The 24949-nt window shown below is 36.6% G+C and overlaps 1 protein-coding gene across 1 annotated transcript in view; it reads left to right on the top strand.

Moving 5' to 3' along the window:
• The window catches only part of Adgrl3 (adhesion G protein-coupled receptor L3), a 438014-nt gene that overhangs the window by 214921 nt on the left and 198144 nt on the right, over positions 1–24949 (top strand). Inside the window, exon 6 of the mRNA XM_051170906.1 lies at positions 19273–19353. Within this exon, the coding sequence (XP_051026863.1) occupies positions 19273–19353 (81 nt within the window). The remainder of the gene's footprint in view (positions 1–19272; positions 19354–24949) is intronic.

Below are 24949 nucleotides of genomic sequence, written 5' to 3' on the forward strand. Positions count from 1 at the left end.
CTAGACAGTTTTTCATTGGTTGATTTTTAAAGACAGAATTCTGGATATCATGTCCACATTTTTGTTGTGAATATGCTGTGTAAAGGAATGTTTCTGTTGCCCACCAGCCATAGCAGGCTCCAGGAACACTCTGGCCACGCCACATATCTGTGTTACACGCTGCTGAGTAACTACGTCTGGGAGATGGATTTAGCTATCAGATGTGAAACAGTACTGAAGGGTGATTTTGGGGATGAAACACAGGGCCTACTGAATACAAGACTAATGTGCTCTAATGAGCAACCGCTTTTAAACCGTTAACTAATTCTTCAGTAGCCTTAGGGTTCGAATTCAGAGCATCCAACAGCCTAAGCGAGCCTGCACCACTAAGTAGTGTCCGCCCCTCTCTCCCAGTTATTTAAACTGAGCAAGATTAACAAGTAAAGCAAAGTTTATAACTATAAATTTTACAAATATGTTCTGGGAGATATTTTTTCTTCTTTGCTTATTTCTTGAAGTATGATTGATTCCAAAAGCTTTTTTAATGAATAAAAATTGCCTTTTTATTTTATTACTGTGGTTTTTTGACACACAGTTTCTCTGTGTAGCTTTGGCTGCCCTGGACTCACTCTGTAGAGTAGGCTGGCCTTGAACTCACAGCGATCTGCCTGCCTCTGCCTCCCAAGTGCTGAAATAATTGACTAAGAGTTGCCTTTTTAAATCCCTCTACAAGTAGTAGATGTGGCGTGCTTGCTGTGTGAAATAAAAGACTGAGACGATAATACAGAAAACTACACAAATTCTGTACAGTCCTTATCAAAGAATGTGTTTGATTGGATACATCATTTGTTTAATTATAGAAAAAGTTACTTGAAATTGATTTTATTTTATTGATATTCCCATTCTCTCTCTCTCTCTCTCCTCTCTCTCTCTCTCTCTCTCTCTCTCTCTCTCTCTCTCTCTCTCTCTCTCTCTTTCTGTGTGTGTGTGTGTGTGTGTGTGTGTGTGTGTGTGTGTGTGTGCTTTCAGCTGCGCAAAAAAAGTGATTTTAGAGAAAGTAAGGCCATCATTTTGGTTAATATTGGGACGCTCAACTTTCATTTCCACATTGTCTTCTCTAGACATTCTACCCTCCACTCTAGACAGTATCTACTTTAATGAGCATCACATGATGTGTGTTATTTAGTAATATTTTTGTATGTATATAGTTTTTTTTAAGTCATGTGTTTGTGTGTATGTGTGTGATTCTATGTTGTATGCGGGTGCCCAGAGCGGGCTGGAAGACATCGTCAGATGAGGCAGAGCTAGCGTTAGGGGCAGTTTTGCCCTTGCCGCTGTGAGTTTTGGGAACTGAACATAAACCGTCTTAACTACTGAATGCACTCTTAAATACTGAGCTGTCTTTCTAGCACTGGATTTTTAAAACATTAAATCTTGCTTTTATTGAATGAAGGCAAGTCTCTTCATTTATTCTTTTGCTGTGGTGTCTCACACATATTCATAAACTGTTTTAATTTTAATACCAAGCATTTTGAAATGTAGTTTTTTGTTGTTGTTGTTTTTTATAGGAAAGAGAACTAAGGGGCAAAGGATACATCTGAGTTGTAGAGTGTTTGTCTAGAATGTATAAAGCTTCGGGTTTGGTACTCAGCATGGTAGGAGATAGGGAGTAAAGAAACTGTTGTAGACATAATTACATCCACATGATGCAATATAATCATATCTTCAGTTGCAATAATAAAAATGGATACCATATTCAGAAACACATAAAACATCCACCTATGAAGAAAGAAAACGTCATATAATATTATATATATTACAAAGTAATGACACTCTGGCAGTTCACTGTTGGAGATTACTACTGTCAAGGTCTTGTGCCCTCAAATTGTGCTAATGATCCCTCCCTTTCTTTGTGTGTATAGCTCAGGTCTAAGTTTTCCTAATTCCTTTGATTGAGACTGCCAAAAGTGAAGTAGAATAACTGTCAGAAATGAACAGTTCACACACAGTTCATATTTTTCAGCTTATAGCTTTTTTTTTTTTCTTGTGCAGAAGGGAGTTGTCAAAATTTCACTACAGGCTTTCTCATTCTATGCAATATTTTAAAATATCTTGAAAAGAATACAATAGTAAAATTTACTTTTATTATCCCATGAAAATGCCTATATTCTTTTATTCCTCTCTATACTGGCGTGGTGTAATGCTTGGGTCATTCTGACAATGGTGCTGTAAGCTCCCAAATATAGTGGGTTGGCTTTGCATTTCTGAATTGACATCTCTGCTGACATGAATTGATCTGAGCTAAGTAATGTGCTCTAAGGTCCTGAAGTTTGTCACTCTAACTGATCCTCACAGATCCTTTGGATTGGTAAAGAGGAAAGAGGGTTTTGACCTGATTATAGGACAAGAAACAAGTCCTGTGTCTCTTCTTTAAATCCAATATATATGCATATATATTTCCTCTTGTCAAAGTAAACCAAAAATAAATCTCTAATTCTTGTTTTTTTTTTTTTTTTTTTTTTTTTTTTTTTTTTTTTTTTTTTTCTTTACTGGCATTGAACACTAGACCCAGGCAGAGTATACTTTAAATGTAAATGTCTCTGTGAGCTGAGTTGCTGTGCATTTAGTTAACATGACCCTAGTATCCAAAGTTGTTCTATCTCTACAGAATGCCTTCTGCAGGGTCTGCAGGCTCAGCAGTTGGTGTGGAGCATGCCTTGATGGACACTATAAGAGGTTAATCCATGATAAGTACCTTCTGACTTGAGATCTGTGTATCATTCATCAGTGGTAGCATCTGTTCAGTTAAACCTAGCCAGTTGCTTGCCATTTTCAGCAGTGCAGAAGGCCTGCACATTTCTCTGGGCATGTGAAAAGGAGGAGAGAGAATAACGTTCTGTTGCTGTCTATTTACAAACCTTGATCCAGGTGCTTTTAATGATTCCTCATTCAAAATCTCAGCTGATGTTTTGAGATGCTTTCTGATCAGCAGGATAGAAAATAAAGTGTAATAGTATGCTAGGACAGCCTTTAGAGCATAGCAGTGTGCCAGCTCTCCAGCCAAGGGCTGCAGGGAGAAAGCTCTCTGTTGGGACTCTGGGCTATGTATCTTTCCAAGCTTATTAGCCTCTGTGAGTTGGGAAGCAAGTAGTTCTCCTTGAACTAATGCCAATATCACATCCAAGAATGGCAACCTTTCCCCCTAAACACATAGTTTCACTTCTGTGTGGGTGTGTCATTAATTATTTTCAGTTCCATTAAATAGAGATGAATAACAAAAATACAGTGCCAATTTATGTGGGTTTTCAGTTTCCTACAATGACAGAACTTCAACCTACTTAACATTTCTAGCATTTTAGGTAAAAATAAATAAATAAATAAAAATAAAAAATAAAAAAATCCGTGTTTATCAGAAGGCTCTGTAGTTCAATTGGTAAAGAAAATTTTCAAGAGCCCCATAGGCAGCCTCCACTGGATAATGCACAGACTCAGTATGTATACCTATATATTTATATACCTTGAGTTTTCTCTAAAATATCCCAGAGAGTTTTAAGGTCAGAAAGAATAAGCATGAATTCTAACATATGCTTTCAAGCCTTATTTGGGGAGAGTCATATCTAATATGACTATGTATAGTGTTTACTATTGTGGCCTTTTAACTTTTTATGTGTAGATGGGTCAAAGGAGTAAAAGAATGACTTAAGTTTATCACCTCTAAAATTGCAGCAATGAGCTGGGCGTGGTGGCACATGCCTTTAATCCCAGCACTCGGGAGGCAGAGGCAGACAGAGCAAAGTTCAAAGCCAGCCTGGTCTACAAAGTGAGTCTAGGACAGCCAAGGCTACACAGAGAAACCTTGTCTTGAAAAAAACCAATAAAGGAATGAATGAATGAACAAATAAATAAAAATTGCAGCAGTGTCAAAACAGTGTTCATTTAAAATAGGATTAGGAATGTAGCTCAGTGGTAGAGCACTTCCAGGCAATGTTGAAGTTCTGACTGGGTTCAGCTCTCAGGTCTGGGGGGAATAAAAGAAAAAAATCTTAAAATAATTGGTAATAATTTGTTGCTAAAAGGCACATGTATATTGCTGTGTGAATAGAAGCAAATATACTCATATATTTTCTATTGTCGTATTTCATTTAGCTATGGCTTTCTGAAAGACACATTACCTACAAATGCCAATATTATATACATTTTCATAACAGATATAAATGTAAAACCTGTTTTATTTTTATACATTCATAAATATAATAGCTAAGCTCCATATTAGCATATTGATAAGAATTGAGTCTTGATAGGTGAATTGAATTCTAAACAAACATGTAAATCAAAGAAATCTATACGCTGTGGCCTTACGTTGTATTTGTCGTGAATTATGTACCATGAAAAATTCTTCACTCTTTTATTCTGTCTTGGCCGTGGACCTATATGCTTAGGAAGCACATCAGCGTTGCTGCACTTGGCTATCATGCAACCCTTGGTTTTATCCCTACCAAGACAATTTAATTAATTAATTAAGTAGGTAAGTAAATCAAATGAAGGGCCAGTAAGATGGCTCAGCAAGTGAAAGCGCCTGCTGTCAAGCCAGATGACCTGAAACTGATCCCCCAGAACATGCATGGTGAAAGGAGAGGAACTGATTTCCATAGTGCACCCTCTAAGCTCCGAAGTTCACCGTGCACCAATACACACATCCAAAAAAACTGAAAAATAGATAAAAAAAAAAAAAAAAAATACTCTACAGTGTAATGGATTAACTTTCTAAATATTGCAGGAAAATTAAAAGCATGAGTGTGATTCATGTATGTATTTACTGGGTTTCCATTCTTGTATAAAATGCGTTTATCAGACGATATCCATAATTTTGTACATCCTGGACTGTGAAATCCAAGAACTGAGATTTCGGTCCTGTCTTCCTGTAAATACTATTAAGCACATTAGTAGCATGAGTTAGGTGTCAAATGAATAAGACGGTAACGAAAATAATGAGACCTCACTTGTGATTTCTTTTTCTCTTTTTTGTTATTATTTGCCAAAGCACAAGTTCGCTCAATGCCGTAAGCTCCAGAATCAGATCAATACAAAAACCACATCACACACTTTACACAGATAACTTACAACGGGAGAATGACTCAATACTTGAACAAAACTCAGGAATATGAGATGCATGTAATCATCACAGGCACAAGGAAAATAATGGCTATCCTTTAAAATGTAGAATCTGATTATTACCAAGGGGAAAAAAAAAAAAAAAAAACTACAGACCTTGAATCACCAGCTGATTTTGCCTGTATTTTAGGATGTGACAGCACATAGTTAAGGCATTAGCAGAATCTAAAGGGAAAGAAGAGTCTGGTACACAAATTTTTTTATGTCTCAATTTTGCCCTCATAAAAATTAGGTCACAAAAATAATTGAAAATGTTAACATTGCTTAATATTCCTTAGCTTGATTTCTTATTGAAATGCCTAATAATAAATAAAATTTCAAAACTGCACAAACCCAACAATGAAATAAACCTATGAGAAAGCGTATGTTCAAAGGCACGAGAATTGACTCCTTGCTGTGTAACACTAATCATCTTCATTTGCTTGTATTTCTTTCTCACTGTCGATATGTAATCTAACTTATATTTCAAAGAGGACAATTGGCTTTAAACTTTACTGCTATGCCAAATATTATTTATCTATTTTGCAACATCTCAGACCAATTGGTTAACCAATAAGCTTTCTATCCTATATGTAAGCATTTTCTGTCATAAAATTAAAAACATAATTTAGGAGAAAAAAAAAAAAAGAAAACCAAAATGTTTCTCTAGTCTTAGAAAACAAAACTGTCTTTATATCTGTGAGTACCAAAAACTTCATCAAGAACTATAGAGTACCCGTTTTAAATATTAGGACCTATGGAATATTGCTTTTGTGCCTTGCTAATTTATAAGGTTTGTTTTGCTGACAATTATACATTAAGTTTATTTTCATGTGTCTTTTAGAAGGGTTGGTATCAGCATAGTGTTGTAGGAGATTAAAAGAACCCCTATATAGTGTTGATAATGATGAAAATGATAACATGATATCATATGGTATCTAGAAACTGTTTCAAAATATTTTGTGGTAAGGAAGATGCCATCTAAACATGATGTGTCGTAGTCACCGTGACCAATGCAATGCTTACAATGGGGAGTCTTTACTGTGCCTTGCTTACAGCTTTAGCAGTTTAGACTACTGTTATTATAGTAGGGACAATGGCCGTATGCAGGCAGACATGGTGCTGGAGGAGAAGTCAGAGTTGTGCCTCTAGATCTACAGGAATCAGGAGAAGGGAGAACAGTGGACCCGGTTTGGGCTTTTGAAACCCCAAAGCCCACCCCCCAGTGACATACCTCTCTCCAACAAGGCCACACCTAATCATTCTTAAGCAATGCCACTCCCTAATGACTAACCATTTAGACAGATGAGCCTATGGGGTGATTATTATTCAAACCACCACAGGAGATAATTCCTGATAATTCCTTAAAGGGCTTGAATTGACCGGTCCAAAAGCTGGGCATCAGGCATTTATTGTTGGCTGCTTTTTCAATGAATTTGTGAATGCTTTACTATTTGGCAATCATCTGTTTGTGACTGTCCCACAGAGGCTCCCTGGATTTTGTCCTGCCTAGTCCTGTGATTTTCTCACTGCTTTCTATGTCCATCATCCTAAACTTGCTCTATACTACCACTGCCCTTGGCCCAGACCTCTGCTCTTCCCTCTTGTCTCCTGAGCTAGAGTTCTGCTATTCCCTAACAGTGTGCCCTTCATATTTCCCTGGAATTGCTGCATCTTGACTCTCAGTGAAGAGATGAGTCATCTGACTCATATCAAATCCTGTATGCCGGCTGGATAGTAAAAGTTAGAGCCCCCCAAAAAAGTTTCCATACCTTTGCTTTAGATAATACCATATGTTCTCTTGTGTCCAGAAATACTGCACTGTCCACCATGGAGAAATCTGGAAGTGACCCTTGCATTCCATCAGTAGCATATACCCTGAGTAAATCAAGCATGTGGTTACTTCTCTGTTCCCTCATATCTTGCTAAATTCACAATTATATGTCTGATTAAAAGTTGAAGGGAGCGACTGGATAGCGGGCTCAGCCATCAAGGGCACTTACTGTCTATGGCAAAGGACATGGGTTTGGTTCCAAGCACCAGAACTACTTACCAACTACCTGTAACTCCAGTTTCAGGGGATTGGAAACCCTCTGGACTCTGTAAGCATCTGCATACAGGTAGTACACATACACCTGTGAAGGCACAGTGTCATGCATGTTGATAAAAAATACTTAGTATGTTTTTTAGATGAGTTGAAAGAGAGAAAAGGAATCAAAATCAGAAAGGTTAGCATCTTTAAAACTCTCTTTGCCTTTGATTGGTGCTAACCTTGTCTCAGAAAGCTGACTTCAATGATGCCTGAGGCTGTACTTAAGAGTAGAATGTGAAGAAAAGAAAAAAAGTTACAACGTTGAGGGTGAGCAGGTTTTCAGAAGTACAAAGAACTCCTTGACCTTTGGTAGTTTGTATCTGGAGAAAAGGTTATTTTCGACAAGAGTCAAACTTTTGAATGATAATGTTATGCTACTTCAGAGGTTTTTTTTTTTTTTTTTGCAAACGTAAACTTAATAAAAAATCCATATGTCATTCTTAAATATAGTTGTGTTGTAGGATCTTTTATTCTCTTTATTGAAGAACAAAGAAATATGATTTACAATAATGCTAAAACTTCTCAAAGCAAAATACTAATATCACATTAGGAACAAAGTTATATCAAACTTTATTGTCCTTCAAGGGGAAATATTATATCTCTGCGAAGAAGTAATCAAAATGATCACTTGAAATATTAAAATATTAATTATAGAACAAAATAGCACATAATTTACCTAGATGACAATAAACTATGAAAATTGTTTTAACAGTGTATGAAAAATAAAGAAAAACTGAGTTGAGAGGTAGCATAAGCAAAGAAACCAGTGGGGACTTTGTGGCAATAAAATAATAGATTTACTTTAGGAGAAATAGCATGTTAACTTTTCAAATTATTTGCTTCCATATTTTATGTGTGCTATTTTTATTCACTGTTTTTAGTACTGGTGATCATAATACTTTTATAAGTGTATTTGTATTTTTAACTGCGACAGAAAAAAAAAAGCCTTTCTTACCACCATACCTTCCAGCTTAAATTGTAATCATTAAAAGCAGATTGAAGTATGGTCTTACAGCTCAGAGCTAGTACACTTACCTGGTCTTAAGACTCTAGTGTGACACATCAACATAAGCTGCTCCCAGCATACTCACGTAATCATATTTATTCCTTCTCAAATCTCTGGGATTGAAGACCAGGTAGCTTAGTTGTTTAGGGGTTAAGATGTTTTTAGGTCTAGATAGATGTTTTAAGTTGTTAATGACAAGATGTGATAGAGATTGATTTACATTCAGAAATTTAGATGCACCAAGATAGGAAAGATGTTTTCTTCAAAGCTGTCAAATACAAATAGCCAAAAACACTATGAATGTAGCATTTATATAATTCCTGATTGTGTCATGATTCTTCTTGCTATAGGTAGTTTATTGTATATATGTGTAATAATATAAATGTATATGTAAAAAATAAAACTGTTTAGTTAAAAAATTAAAATTAAAAAATGTATCTACTTAAAAAAAATCACTCACCCACTAGAGGGACTTTTAGGAGGTAGTGGAACCCTAAGAGGTAGCCTGCAGTAGAAGAAATTTAAGTGGCTGTGAGCATCTCAGAGAAGTTAAGAACACTGAGTATGCTTTCTTCTTATCTCTGTTTCACTTCCTGGCTATAAGGGGGTGGGCATCAACTGCACTTCCCTCCCTACCAGAAACAGATACTCTTTAACAGGTCCAACATAAAGGGGCCATGTGGCATGGGCTGATATTTCTGTGCTAAAATAAGCATTTCTTCCTTATCAATGCTCTCTTCCCAATTATTTGGTACAGCTGTGAAGAGTGGTTATCACAGTGAGCAGTCAAAGCTCTGAGTTCAGTTTACAACGCACACGCTAATTGATTAAATGAAACTGAACTTGACCCTTTATTTTTCTTTTAATTTTTTCATAAAATATAATACTGTCTGTACAGGTTTGGAGGTCAGAGGACAGACTTATTTTAAGGTGGAAAGGAATTCGCCTTTCCCTGCTTCATTTCGGGTCCTCACGCGAGGGCATTTACCTGTTGAGCCATCGAGATCATCTCTCCAGTGTTTTTCAGGCTGTCAAGCTTAGTTCTTCTCTTTAGTACAGTGTAAAAAGCTGAAGCCTGCTTCTCCCACTTGAACTCCCTGTACCCAATTTTAAGCTTTTCTTGTTGCCCTTAACCTCTAGAATCCATAATATAGTTGATTTAATTATGTTTATTGCTAGCTTTTTATCCATCTACTTAAGGATATGAATTAGCACTTACTTTATTGTGTGATAGATGCAAAACACTTTTAAAAAGGTACCTGTGGCTGATGAATTATTAATGAAAGAATGAATCTGTAATTAAAATAGCTAAACACTGCTAAATACTTAATTTTGTACCAAACACTGTTCTAATTGCTTCGTATTTACAGATTCATTTAATGTTCAGAATAACCTCTGAGGTCAGTGCTTTTGTAAACCCATCATACAAATGAGGAAAGTAAGGCTCTGGTGCCTTACTTGTTGACCTATGTGGCTAAGGAGTGGCAGAATTTGCATGCTAGCATACAAAACCTGTGGTTAGAAGTATCATCTTATATGTCTCTGCCTCTAATTGAAGAAAACAAATAAATATTTCTGTAAATAACTAGCTCCGCACGCCTAGGAAACAATGCCTTCCTGCACCAGCTTCCCAGGCAGCAGAGCAGAGATGGTGCTTTAGTGCTGTCTCTAACATCAGCGTGATGACAGCCACTCAGATTTGCCATTTGGAAAAACTCTTCAGCTTCTCAAGCTGTCAATCTCTTCATACTAAAATGTGGGTTTGCACTATAAGCTATTAGACGTCTTTCTCTCCCAAATTCTATGGTTCCGTAAAATGTCTTCTGCTCTCCGATGTGCAAGTAAGGTACTGGGAAGAAAGGGAGGTGGGAACGAAGGGAGGGAGGGAGGGAGGGACGGAGGGAGGGAGGGAGGGAGGAAGGGAGGAAGAAACCTTTGTCCTACTGGAAGCTGGTCAGATCCTCTCTGTATTTGAACTCTAGTAGAGATTGCATAGCGTTGTTCAATTAATAGAAGTTAAATGAAAGTTGAAAAGACACTGAAAAGAGAAAATGGTGCTTTTTCAGAATCCACAGTACCCTGAGGATTTTGCTACAACATTGGGCTCTATTGACCAGACTCACAGTTTTTTTGCATTTTTGGCATACTCACCACAAAATCTTAGATTTTTATTTTAAGGCTTGACTCACTCTTCTTTTTTATATTTCCCCCTATTTGCAAGAGTGTTTTTTCACTGTACTCTCCCAGTATGGATGAACCACACAACTCTCGGCTCATAGTCTCTGTTTTATTTTCTTGTATTTCCTTGGAAAGATTGCTTATTTGTTAAATTATAAATGGTATTATTTCAAAAGCTGGCCAACCTTTAATTTATTGTTCCATCATCTTAAAAGGAAATAAAACTGGAAAGTATCTTCACGGTGTTGCAAATACCAAGTTACTGTGGACAGCAAAAATAATAGTGTCTTTTGAAATCAATCTAGCAGTTCCTCAAAAGTGTGTAAGTATTGTGGGAATTCTGGTAAGATGATGTAATCCACCTGCCAGGTAGCTATCCAAGCAGAATGCACACTAAAGCACCAACTAGCAAGGTCCTAACAACGTTTCTTATGATAGTCAGAGTGTGAAAATTATCCCAAGTACCCATCACATCAATTGATGATTGCATAAATAAAAGATGGAATGGCTGTTAAGTGAAAAATTATTTAATGAGAAAAAAGAATGAAATAATGATTTGTACTACAGCATAAATGAGTTTCGAAAATTTATGCTGAGTGACAAAAGCTGATAACAAAAGGGGACATGTAGTTCCATTTATAAGAAAATCCCAGAATAAGCAAATCTATAGAGAAAGAAATTAGTTGAGTGATTGCCTAGAGCAGAGATAAATTGAGAAGAAATGAAGAGGGAGGCCAACTGAAACTGAAGTTCCTCGCTCTGTGCTGAGGAAATTGGTCTATAGTTAATTATATGGGTGAGTTCTGCAATTCTGTGGCTATACTTTTCTAAAAAACATTGAATTATATACTTTGAACTTTATAGTATATGAGTTATAACATATATATGTATATGTACATATATGCATATATATATTATAATTATCATTTGACCTCAAACAACAGATCAATCTTCTTTTTAAATATATTTTATTAATTTATTCATATTACATCTCACTATTACTCCATCCCTTGTATCTTCCCATTCCTCCCTCCTTCCAATTTCCCCTTACTCCCCTCCCCTATGACTGTGACTGAGGGGGACCTCCTCCCCCTGTATATGCTCATAGGGTATCAAGTCTCTTCTTGGTAGCCTGCTATCCTTCCTCTGAGTGCCATCAGGTCTCCCTATCCAGGGGACATGGTCAAATATAGGGCACCAGAGTTGGTGTGAAAGTCAGTCCCCACTCTCCACGCAACTGTGAAGAATGTTTTGTCCATTGTCTAGATCTGGGTAGGGGTTCGAAGTTTACTTCCCGTATTGTCCTTGGCTGGTGTCATAGTCTGAGCAGGACCCCTGGGCCCAGATCCGCCCACCATAATGTTCTTCTTGTAGGTTACTAGGAGCCTCTGGATCCTTCTATTTCTCCATTCTCCCATGCTTCTCTCACCTAGAGTCCCAATAGGATATCCTCCCCTCTGGCCCATTTTCCTGGTGAGTGAAGATTTTCATGGGACATGCCCCTTGGGCTAGTGTCCAGATATAAGTGTATATATACCATTTGACTCTTTCTGCTTCTGGGTTAACTCACTCATTTTGACCATTTCTAGTTCAATCCATTTGTCCACAAATTTCTGGAATTCCTTGTTTTTAATAGCTGAGTAGTATTCCATAGTGTATATGTACCACAGTTTCTTTATCCATTCTTCTACTGAGGGACACTTAGGCTGTTTCTATGTTCTGGCTATTATGAATAAGGCTGCTATGAACATGGTTGAGCAAAGTTTCTTGTTGTGTGCTGGAGCATCTCCTGGGTATATTCCAAGGAGTGGAATAACTGGGTCTTGAGGAAGCCTTATTCCCAATTTTCTGAGATCGTGCCAGATAGATTTCCAAAGTGGCTGTACTAGTTTGCATTCCCACCAGCAATGAAGGAGTGTTCCTCTCTCCCCACACCCTCGCCAACATGTGGTGTCACTTGAATTTTTGATCTTATCCATTCTGATGGGTGTAAGATGGAATCTCAGAGTTGTTTTGATTTGCATTTCCCTGATGACTAAGGAGGTTGAGCATTTCTTTATGTGTTTCTTAGCCATTCAGTATTCCTCTGTTGAGAATTCTCTGTTTAATTCCAAGCCCCATTTCTCAATTGGGTTATTCGGTTTGGTGGTGTTTAATTTCTTGAGTTCTTTATATATTTTGGATATTAGACCTTTGTCAGATGTAGAGTTCGTGAAGATTTTTTTCTGTCGCTTTGTTCTGTTGACAGTGTCTCCTGCCTTACAGAAGCTTCTCAGCCTCATGAAGTCCCGTTTATTAGTTGTTGACCTTAAGGCCTCAGATCAATCTTCTTTGCCAGGAAGGAAAACTTTACCTCTCTTTTTTAACTTACTTTCTTCAAGTTTGAGAAGTCACCTAACAAAAGGCAGATTAAGATCATAAAACACAATATTTTTATTAATATTTCAACATTTGTAAAATAGCACTTACATTTAGGAACTTTTGTGTTCCTTTAACAGAGGAGAGAGAATTTGAGTTTCAAGACCTGATTTACCTTGGGCAACAGACTAGGAAATGAGTGGGAAAATTAGCTGAATTGTTATTTGTTTAGTGCGATCTGATGTGCGTCACTTTGCTTTTAGACAAATAAGGAGATGACAGAGAACTATTCCACATGTGTTGCTTCTCAGTTTTCCTTGGCTTAAAATAATCTTTATGCCTAAGATGCACATTGTAGGGAGGCATATGCTGATCCCATTTGAGTCTGTTATTTCAAGAAATGATCATCTATTTGTTATTCTTAAAGACTTACTTTTGGCTGGATTCAGAAGTAGAAGCTCAGCCTAGGACTCTTGGTAATCTGTGTCATGTATTGTTTCCCATCCTGCCTCACTTCATTCTCTTGGCCAAAACTTTAGCATAGTCTGCAGCCTCCTCCTTATCTTAAGTAAAATGCTGAAGTTCGTGTTGCAGGACTCACAGAGTAATGACATGCTGAATCTTGAGTGTTTTGCTCCTAGCCTTTTGACTTTCTTTGTTTACGGGCTTTCTGACAATATGCTGACAGACGTCATCTTCTTTAGAGAGACTAAATGCTTTAAGGTTCATCTAGTTCTTTGGAGTTCCAATCACCTAGGCACAGTACTATCTGTCAATCCAGATACCGAAATATCTATCTCTCTCTCTCTCTCTCTCTCTCTCTCTCTCTCTCTCTCTCTCTCTCTCTCTCTCTCTCTCTCTCTCTCTCATTTGGATTGGCATCCACAACGAAAGCCCAGTCCTGCACATCAGGTCCCCAGTTGGTCTATAAGTGCGGCCTTCACTCACCAGCATGTGCACTCTACTGTGGTCAAGACCCCTTGCTTCATTTGGACGACATAATCCTTCCACTCTTCACCACAGTATCAGCAGAGCCTAGGTTTTTTTCTAGTTTACTAAAGCTCATTATTTAGTCAATTTCTATGTAATATACATAAACACTAGATTTCATTTTATTCTTTGTTCAATATAACCTGTTTGTAGAGTTACTGTCAATATATTCATTCATTTTTAATTAAATTACTCATATTACATCTCAATTATTATCGCATCCCTTGTATCCTCCTGTTCCTCCCTCCCTCCTGCTCTCACCCTTTTTCCCTCCCTATGTCTGTGACAGAGGTGGTCCTCCTGCCCCTCTATATGATCAGAGGGTATCAAGTCTCTTCTTGTTAGCCTACTATCCTTCCCCTGAGTGCCACCTTCTTATAGAAAGAAGGAAGGTTTTTTCCCCCATCCATTTCAATGAGTTCTAGCAGCCAGTCATTAAAAAGAACATACTCTGCTTCACCTTGACACAGCTGACTACCTGGGAGGTAACACAAAAATTCAATAAATAAATAAATAAAATAAACACAGAAAGAAAGAAAGGAGAAAAAGAACCATTTCTTTTTAAGACACAGAGATAGAGATATTGTCTTAAAGACATGGAACTTTGGGTTCTTTTTCTCTTGTTAATTATGTTTGGAAATTTTAACATCATTTAATATTTATCATGTGCATTATAGGAAAATAAGTTAAAATGACATTAAAAACACTAGGAAACCCTGCCTTCTAAATTGCATAATTTATCCAACCAATCTTTACACTTGTAACTCTACAGAACAAAAGAATGAAATAATATGAAAGTATAAATGGTTCCTAATATCTAAATACAGAAGAAAATTATTATAATTTTTTCAGTATATCTGCATAGCTCAACAAAATACAACAAAACAGAAGCCGAGATAGAGGCAATAACTAATTTTTGGCAAACACTAACAAATATATTTAATTAATGCATCCTCTTGCGACTCCATAAATCAAGAAAATAAAGCCCTTGAGGTCCCTTCCAAAGATAAAAAAGGACAAACTTAGCAAGAAAATGTCAAACTTTTCTGTAGACGGGAAGAAGTAGAACGGTGAATTTCAGTAGTATGCCTAATGAAATGTTCTCCTGAAAAAAAATAAAAAAAAAAAAAAAAAAAGAAAAAAGAAAAAAAGAAATGTTCTCCTGCTCTGGAAATAGTAATGTCAGTGTAGGTAACAAAATATGACTTAAATAAAGAGGAATCTCAGCTGGGCACATTCCTTGTATCGAAGCTTCAAAGAAGAGAGTCAAGTGTTCAAGATCATCCTGAGCCATTTAATGTGTTCACATTTGAGCTAGTCCAGGCTGCATGAATTTCCATCTTTTAAAAGCTAAAACTAAAATAATAATAGGAGTCTTTCTAAAAATATACAATGAAATAATTGTAATGTTTCTTCTCCAACTCAATGTAAGTTAAATCAAACTTTCAATAGTAGTCTTCTCTTTGAAGTTCAGAGGAACCATAAACTAAAATTCTGGAAAACAGTGGAGATATTTTTAATTTGGAAAGAAGAAGTGACCATATTTACAGATGTCACACATTTGAGTGTGTAAGTTAAGACTTCAAGTACCAGACTGGTAAAGTGTGGGAAGAATAGACCTTGGTGTATATGATTAAAGAACAGATATCCATTTATCTAAAAGGACTCAAAAATTTTTTCAACAAGAGGTGCTTATCAAGTTTTGTACCTGATGAAGCTTTTTTGAACTGACTTTTAAAAAGTATTTTCTCTTGGGAATGCTGGGAATTGAATGCAGCACTTCACTTGCCATAGGCAAGCTCTCTACCAACAAGGAGTATTCCCAGCCCTGAGTGCATCTTTTGTTGGAAACTGTCTGTTTTGATGTCTAAGGAAATTTATTGCATCAAACCTAGGGCGTATATCTTTGTGATAAAAATAGACTAGTAATTGACATAATCTTGCTTTGATCAACTAACAATTAGCTTATATTACCTAATTATCCTAAACAGCCGGAAATAGCACTTTCTTTTTTTAAAAGATTTGTTTATTTATTATGTATACAGTGCACATCAGATCACATTATAGATGGTTGTGAGCCATCATGTGGTTGCTGGGAATTGAACTCAGGACCTCTGGAAGATCAGTCAGTACTCTTAACCTCTGAGCCATCTCTCCAGCCCTGAAATAGCACTTAAAAGGAATTGAAAGTAAACCTTGTGTTATAATTGAGTTGTGTGGGTACAGTACCTCATATCAGAATAGAAATATATATAATGTATGTGGAAAATAATCTTAACTTTGAATATATACCAATGTATCAAAATTAAATTTATTTGCATCACTATACAAAATCCTATACCAATGAGTTACAAATAACCATATTTGTAACAATTAAGGCCTTAAGTTGAGGAAGCGATTCAATATTGTCAAGTTTATTAATGGTTTTTCAGTGTATTTTTAAATAATTATTGAGTTTTACCTTTTGATAATAATTTTTTACAGTTTAAAAAAATTTTTTTATGTGTGTGGGTGATTTGATTTCATGTAGCTATGTGTACTACATATGTACAGTGATTGGAGGCCAGAGGAGAATGGCAGCTCCCTCAGAACTTGAGTTACTGTTGGTAGCCACTATGGGGTGCTGAGAATCAAACCTGGGTACTCTGGAAAATACATTGACCATCTCTCCAGCCACCCTTGAAATATTTGTTAATGAAGAGGAGAGAGCTTTGCAGAGTCAGTTGTGACATTTCACACTGCAGGTCATTCTCCCCATATTCTGGGGGAATAAACATGGTCGGTCAGCCACACAGTAAGAAAGGCAGTCTAGTTTTATGTATCTTTGTAGAGATGAATATTTAACTGTCACTGATCTAAAATGCAGTAAAAATCATTTCAAATCATATGATACACGTTAACAAACCAGTCAGCAACAAACTTCATAGATTCTAGCATCTGTTCTCCAAGTTAGAACTCTCCAATGGCAAGCCAGAAGTTCACTGTCTTTTGCCTTTCTGGGATTGTCATTTCCAGCCAGTATTGTTTTCCCTGATAAACTCCATCTTGCAGTTACTAGACTTTTCTCAGGACAGCAAAAGGATATGATGGCAAACCAGATTCCAGTAGTCCTTGATTTAGTGCCCATAGTGTAATCTCTGTACTTTCTATACCTATAAACCCAGAAGAGAAAAAAAAAAAGTACGAAGTGCCTATTTTCTTCAAACTGAATGTAAGAAGTGACAGTTACAAAGATTTTGTTTCTCTTTAAAATCTGTTCATGTTTTCCAAGGAGTTAGTATACTGAAACTTTCTCTGAGGAAAAAAAAATCTCTATGATAAATTAAAACCATATTTTGATCAAAACACTCTCAGCCTTGTAGATGCTTGACAAAGTTGCCTGTTTGTTCATGTTCATTTCTTTGATTTATGTGTACACGTTCATGTTGTGTATAGTCTTCTTGGTGGTGGCTGTATATTTGTAGCTGCCTGGTAGTGACAGTCAACTCTGGTAAAAAGCTATGATCCAAAAACAGACATGAGATGAGTATTACTTCAAACAGTGAGATTACTGGGGCAAACACCAAGTTAGTAATATAATGTTTTTATTTACAAAGAATTACCCTTTTAAGCCAATTCATTACCTTGGTGATTCTGCACTTTAAAAACAAAAAAGTTTCTTCAGACTACTGTGTAGTGAACCTGAACAAGGGATTTTATAGTTAAACTTAACCGAATTTTTTTTTTTTTTTTTTTTTTTTTTTTTTTGAGACAAGAGTTTCTCTGTGTAGCCTTGACCTCAAACTCACAGCAATCCACCTGCCTCTGCCTCCCTGGTTGCTGGGATTACAAGCACACACCACTATGTCTGGCTAATCTAAACTTTTTTATAAACAATATTAAGCAAGGACTGGCAACTGTGCACAACTGGTAGCATTCCTTTTATAATAGTGCTTTATGTATTCCATTGAAACATGGCCAGTGGATATGTAATATTCCTAGTTACCAGTCTGAGGGGCTGTGGACATTATATCAGTTCTGCCATCTCTACTGTTAGTGAGGAAAATGCTGGGAGCAACAACGGCTCCTATCAACAGGGAGCCATATTAATTATTTGAAATGTGCCTCGTAAGAGGAATCAGCAGTGTTTATTACGAGTTGAGTATTACTTGAAACGGGAAGGTTACTCTAACTGTTATCATAATCTATGTATCATTAACTTTCCTTGTTTAGGAAAGGAGATTAACAACCCTGTAAATTGCTATAGTAAATGCATAAAGTATAACTACATATTCCCATGTAGAGAGAAAGCGGTGGCTTCATCACTTCTGCCCAAGTCTTCTTTGTATGATGTAGCTTCAGAAAATGAAATGCCTTCGTAATTATTCTTTCTTGCTTCACATTCATAATTGCTTGCTATATCATCAGTACAAATGATAGTTACTTTGAGCATTAGAATTTTCTTTTGAATTCACATCAGTCTTTCTCCTTTTTTTGTGTTTGTTGTTGGGGGAAGACATAATTATACTGTTGTGCCAAGGCTAGGCAAATAACTGAACTTTTAAAAACTCGTCATTTTTTTAAAAAAAATAAACATTAGTATTTTAATGTGGAAGATAAAATATATTACATATAACTGTGTGATGGGATTGAATACTGTTTTAAGAATAGAGAATGAGACCCATCTCCTCGCTGTTCGAATGTAGGCTACCTCTTTCTTTTCCATCAAATTATAGCAAGTGGGTTAGATTGGTTTTCTATTCAAACTATGGAAGAAATGCTTTAAGGAAAAATGGATTTGACAGAATTTCAGCATCCTAAGTGCCACCCAGTTATTACCTGTCCATCAAGTGCCAGTCTGAAGATTGTTTAGCACTTATGGGCAGTGAAATAAATACAGTTGACAGTGGATATATTTATGTTCCTGGAGTTTTCCATTTTTCTTAAAACAGTTTAGCACTCCATAATGATGTATAATATCACTGAATAGAAAACTAAATATTAAATACACACAGGCACATGCACATGTGCACACACACATATGTGTATATACACACATATTTGGAATCCCAGCACTTGGGAAATACAGGCAAATCATCCTTCACTACATTGTAAGTATAAAGTCACCCTGGTCCCCACAAGAGCTTCCCTGGGACAGGGGAACAGGCAACTCCTAAATAATATTTAAATCATTTTTAAAATCCATTGGCAAGAAAAATCAAAATAATTGTCTGATGATTTTGGATTGTTATTAAGAAGACTGTTTTATAATATACACTGGCTGCTTTATTCTCTGTGGAGTAAAAATGTTAGAACATGGTTTTAAAAATTGAAATTAAGAACGCTGTGCTTATTTGTTTTGTGGGGAGAGGGGAGGCTGTGAACACTCAGGGCTTGTGTATTGAGATTAGAGGTTGAGGACAGTTTGTAGGAGCCATTTCTCTCCTTCTACCATATTGGCCTAGGGGTCCGGCTTGGTGGCAAGTACCTTTACCCACTGAGCCATATCATGTCTTAACATTTTCCTATGTGTTCTCAGGGCCAGTGCATCATGGACAGGTTTCCTACATATCTCCACCGATTCACCTTGACTCTGACCTAGAAAGACCCCCTGTTAGAGGTGAGTTTTCTTGATTTATGGAAAAAGGAGCAGTTTTCGGTGCTGCAGAAGGGTAAGTAATGAAACTAAATGTGGTTTTATATGAATCTGTAGTGCAGTGCCTGCTTAAATATGGAGAAGAAAAGTAATGTGTGAATAATGGGTCAGAAAAATCTCACTGATTAAACAGAAATATGAAATACTGCTCCAAGAACTAGATGAATAATCCATTGATTCAAAAGCTAGGTATCCCAAGGCACCTAAATAGAGGACTGTTTGAATTCATATTTAGAGTGATTTAGATTACAAGATTTTTCCCAGGTTTCTTTTTTCAAGCTTTTGTACAAATGAATACTATACTCATTTGTAATATCATGATAGTAATAGTTAAAAACATTCTTTTCTTGGAAATTAGTATTTTTATGAATAATTTAAAAATTGTTCATAATGGCAATATCATTGTTGATTTGTAAGTATATTAATTAAAGCTATTTTACATGATTGTCAACAAAATTTGACTTTTGTTACTCATACACAATAAAATTTGAAAGGTAACATCTGTTAGACGAACATGCAGAGAATTCATCTTTCTGTTCTTAAAAACAATCCAGTCCCTACTCTTCAAAATGTTTCATAGTGTTCAAACCCAATGCTCCACATTCATGCCTTGCAGTTTTATAACTAACAACTCTATGAGGGTTAATTTTTTTTATTTTAAAATATGGCATAATTTCTAACAAAACCATCAATGGCTTGGCAAAGTCAGTAGGTGTGAGTTTTTTGAGCACGCCTTCTGCTTGAGCAATTTCTCTGGCAGAAATCTCTTATCTCTTGTATCCTGTAAGGTTCCACTGATTATAAGGCCTTGCTTTCCCACTTGTCTGCAGAGTTTCTTGACTTCCAACAGAGGCATTTTAAGCTCAAGTGTTCCCCTTACTTATCTCCCCTAAGATGTTGTGTTGTATTGCTGAGTGTGCTTGTTTTCCTCCCTTATCTGTGGGCTCCTCAAGAGCTTATTGTCGTAATTACTGTTTCCCAACCACTGGTCTGAGCTTGGCATGTGGGGAAAGTACTCCAGTGATTTCTGTCCAAATGGCCAACGATGAAAAGTAATAGAGTAAGCACTGCTGAAAATGTTTTTGTGTTTAACAAGTGAACAGGCTACGGGGAACATAAGGGAATCGCATGGAGAGAAAACACAATGAACCAACAGAGAGAGCATGAGTTTATTCCTTTTCTTAAAGAGCATGCTGGAAGGAATGGTGAGAGTAAGGAAATAGGACAGTTTTTAAAGGATTCCATATACCATAGCAAGAAGTTTGGGCTTTGTCCTGGGGTAGGTCCTTTTGGGATGTTTCCTCTCAAATGAATGATGTACTATATTATCTGGAGACAAGGGCACCCTCTCTGACATTAGCTAATTGAGAAAGAAGTTGGCAAAGAACGGTGATTCTCATAGTGGAGATGAAAGATGACGGGGCTCTTAACTGGAATTACGCTGGCAGTGATGAAAGGATCTGAAATATCATCAGAAGTTTGGTATCTCACTGACTAGCACAGGGGTAGGTCAAGAGTGCCTCTGGGGTGGCTGTGTTGATTGACTGCTAATGTAACTTGAATGTTTGTATCCTTTCCAGATTTTTGGTTGAAATTTAACCCTCAGTGCTACAGCTGTAAGATAGGGCCTCTATCTTATGCATTGGTGCTAGATTAAAAGGGGAGGAGATCTGCTAGGTGTTCTTTGCACTCCCTCCCTGCCTCATAAAGATAGTCACCCTAGACTCAAAAAACAATCTTCTCCAAACACCGAGTCTGACAGCCTCTTGCCCTTGGATTGCAGACCTTCAAAACTGTGGGAAAAATATTTTTTTTTCTTCTTTTTAAATTACCCTGTCCCAAATATTTTGTTATAGCAACACAAAGTGACTGAGATCCCTGCTGATAACAACAGAATACCTCACAAAGAATAAGGATTATGTGAGCTGATATATTGATTTATACATGCTAGTTATTAGAATATTGTTCTTATCAAGGCTGAGAAACTTTCTACATAAGTTGAATCTTTTATCATAATTCCATTCTTCAGATGTGACCCCAGTATAAATTGAGAAAGAGTATTTAGAAGTCATTGCTGGAATGGAAAAAGAATCTACTCCAAAATTTTAATAACTCTTGATAGCAAACATAGTGTCATACTGAGAGCTGGACGTATTTACTCTGTGCTGATGTAGCTAGATGCTTAGTGCAGCTGTTGTTGTTGTTTTTTTTTTTTTTTTCTTAAGAGAGTAGGTCACACATTTTTGACAATTGTCTTGATGTCATATAGGGTAGTGACCTCATGCTTCTGTAGACCTTCAGTCTGGTCCACCCTTCACTGTCATGGCAGAAGAGTGTCCCATTAATAGGAAGGCTGGCATGGGGGTGAGCCTCTATTTGAGTCAGGCTTGGTAATGTCGCCTTTGTCACAGCAAGTCACCAACCCTACCCCACAACTCGGAGAGCCGCAGTTCAAAGAAACCTGGAATCATGAAAGAGTTTAAGATATTTTAAAGCCACATATAAATAAAATACATTTAGAATGACTGAAATGTCTGATTTGGAAGACTTGGGCCTTTTTGTTTTAAGTGTCTTTAACAACCTCACAGACCTGAAGGTGCAATTTAATGTGTTTGTGAAGACTAGTGACATGGAACAGAGTCTGGCATTTGGTATGTCCTACACAAGATATGCCTGTTATTGTTATTTGAGTTCATTGCAATGGTATATTGGGAAAGAATAGGCTTTGGAACCAGGCTGATCTGCCATCTGTCCAACAAAAACAATACCATTAGAATGAAAAAGTGGATGTTAAATACCTGCCTTGTACCAGACCATGAGAAATTCACAAGAAGGTGGATAGCCTTGTTAAGAACCTGGATTTCAAATGACATATTCTTTATATTGATGGGGATTTGAGCTGATAAAGAATGAACAATGATCACTCACAGTCACTGGTGCCTCAAACTGTAGAGATTTTTATTTTTATGCAACTTAAAAAAAATTATAGTCAGAGTAGCTACATCATGAATTCTCTTCAATGTGACTGTCTACACAGGACCAAATAAAGATGGAATCAATAAGACTAAACTATCTGGCCTTCAACACCAGAAGAGACTTGAGAAGGAGTAAAACATAAAAACCTGAGTGACCCAGAATTACATGTTAGCAGCTACCAAAATGAAAAAATGACTGAGAGAGTTTACCTCCTGAACAGTCACTCAACACCCTCTAAAACGTGGGAGCATCATCTTCGGCCTTCTAGGCCAATATCTCTGACAGACATATGTGTGACGAAGGAAACTATCGAGGACTTGCTTACCTTGTTTAGGCAGAGTGCGGCCGTCAACTCGGCCTACGGCTAAGCTTGTCCATTTTTAGGCAGAATTCTATCTGCAGCAGAAACGAGGACATTTTGCTCAGTGGCTGGTTTGCCACATTTGAAATCAACTCCCTAAGGAGTTGATCATCTTAATGTTTAATGTTGATCATCTTCTTTAATGTTGAGGTAGGCTGGATTTTACCAGGAGTTAACTTGTCAGAGAATCTTTAGAATAATAAAAGCGTCTTTAAATGCTATGTTCTGTAGGTCTCTGAGGCTTTTGAAGACCTTTTAAAAACTATTTTACCTTATATTACCTATAGAATCATATCTATCTGTTAGACCTATTATATATAATCTTGTGATAAAATTAGACTAGTATTTGACATGACTATGATTTGTATCAGTATACAGAATTCTATACAAATGAATTAAAAATAACCTTCTTTGTGAGTAACAGCTAAGGCCTTGAGTTAAGGAGTAGATTCAGTAATCTACCTTTTGTTCTATCATCCCTCTATATTTCTATATCCCCCTTTTTCTTTTCAGCTCCTATCTCCTTACCTAGGAAAGAGAGATAAAGGAAAAGAGAGACACCCCTGAGTCTTAACAATCAAGCTTAGTTGGTTAAGGGGAAAGATGTTTTTAGATCAAGATAGATGATTTGAGTTAATAGAGATGAGATATGATAGACACTGATTTTCATTCAGAAATTTAGACCCAACAAAATAGGAAAGATGTTTACTTCATATTTGACAAATACGAATACCCAAATCACTATGAATGTAACATTTATACAACTCGTGGTTCTTCCTGGTTCTTATTTTATGTGTAATAAAATAAATGTATACATTAAAAAAGGAAGACAATACATTTTAAAAACATTAAAAAATGATGGCATCAGTAAACATGCAATAAACATGCGGGGAGGGGGGGTGAAGCTGCCCGCCTAGAATGTTTTCACAGTTCCTCATGTTCAGACAATCCTCATCATGAATTTGTAAAGACCCTTGCCCGTTTGCATTTGTAGTCACTACCACATGTAGGTCAGCCTTTTGTTTGTTTTACTAAGAAAGAACATTTAGGGGCTGCAGAGTTGACTTGATGGTTAAAATACCTGTCCCATGACTATAAAGATGGGTCAGATACCCAGAACCAACCCAAAAGCCAGATGGACATGGTGATGTGTTTGTCATTCCATTACTAGTCACACAGTGACAGGAGATCTGCAGAACAACCTGTCCAGTCAGACAAGCCAGATGGGAGCTCTGGACTCTGTTCAGAGACTCTGCTTTAGTGAAAGAAATGAAGTGGGATTGAGAAAGACCTGTACCATCCCCCTCAGGCCTCCACCCACAGGTGCACCGCACACATACCTGCCCACACTCACGTGCGCGCGCGCACACACACACACACACACACACACACACACACACACGTCACACAAAGAATTTAATAGACAGTTTAATGAGATCGGATTATGAGAAATTACCAAACTCCTATTACATAAAAATTCTGTATGTTTTCAAAGACTCTCTAACATTTCATCCAAAGGCAGATATTAAATGTGACACACTGAGATTGCATAACAACTTTGAAGTATTTTAAGTCAGCTATCAAATGTTATATTTACTGACTATTTTTAAATGGACTGTGTACTAATATTGATTTTATGTACCTTCAAATTATACATACAAACTATGCATCTCTCTCCATATTAATATCCTCCTGTTAGCTGAAAGGGAAAAGAGGAGGAGGGAGAGGTTTCTCTCACATGTTATTGATTTTTATTTTACCCTTATGACATTTCAGGCAATTTGGACATGTGGGATTCTATTTACAATACTTTTGTGAGGCTATGTGACAGTTTCTGTTGAACCACAGGTAAACGAAGATCAGCTAGCCATATAGCTTTTCTCTTTCTTGTGTTCTATTACTGTGTTATGACACTGAAAACAGGAAAACTATCTCCTCTTATTCCCTTTACTCAATTGCCTGATTGCTTCCTCTGTTCTCTTTATTTCCCTTGCTGCCTCAGTTTCCCAATTTAAGATACATGATAACAAATCAAGAACTGCTTATTGCTTTAAATATTATTTTTTATACTTTATGAAATTGGCTATATTGTTAAAATAAAACTGTAATTAATTTCTGAACTTTAGCAACAGAATATATAAATAAAATATTTAAAATATACAACTGTAACTTACAATATCAGTCTAGGAATCTTTTCTGTATCAAATATCAAGTAACATAATA

The sequence above is a fragment of the Acomys russatus genome, chromosome 28 (assembly GCF_903995435.1).
Source record: "Acomys russatus chromosome 28, mAcoRus1.1, whole genome shotgun sequence".
Lineage (NCBI taxonomy): Eukaryota > Metazoa > Chordata > Mammalia > Rodentia > Muridae > Acomys > Acomys russatus.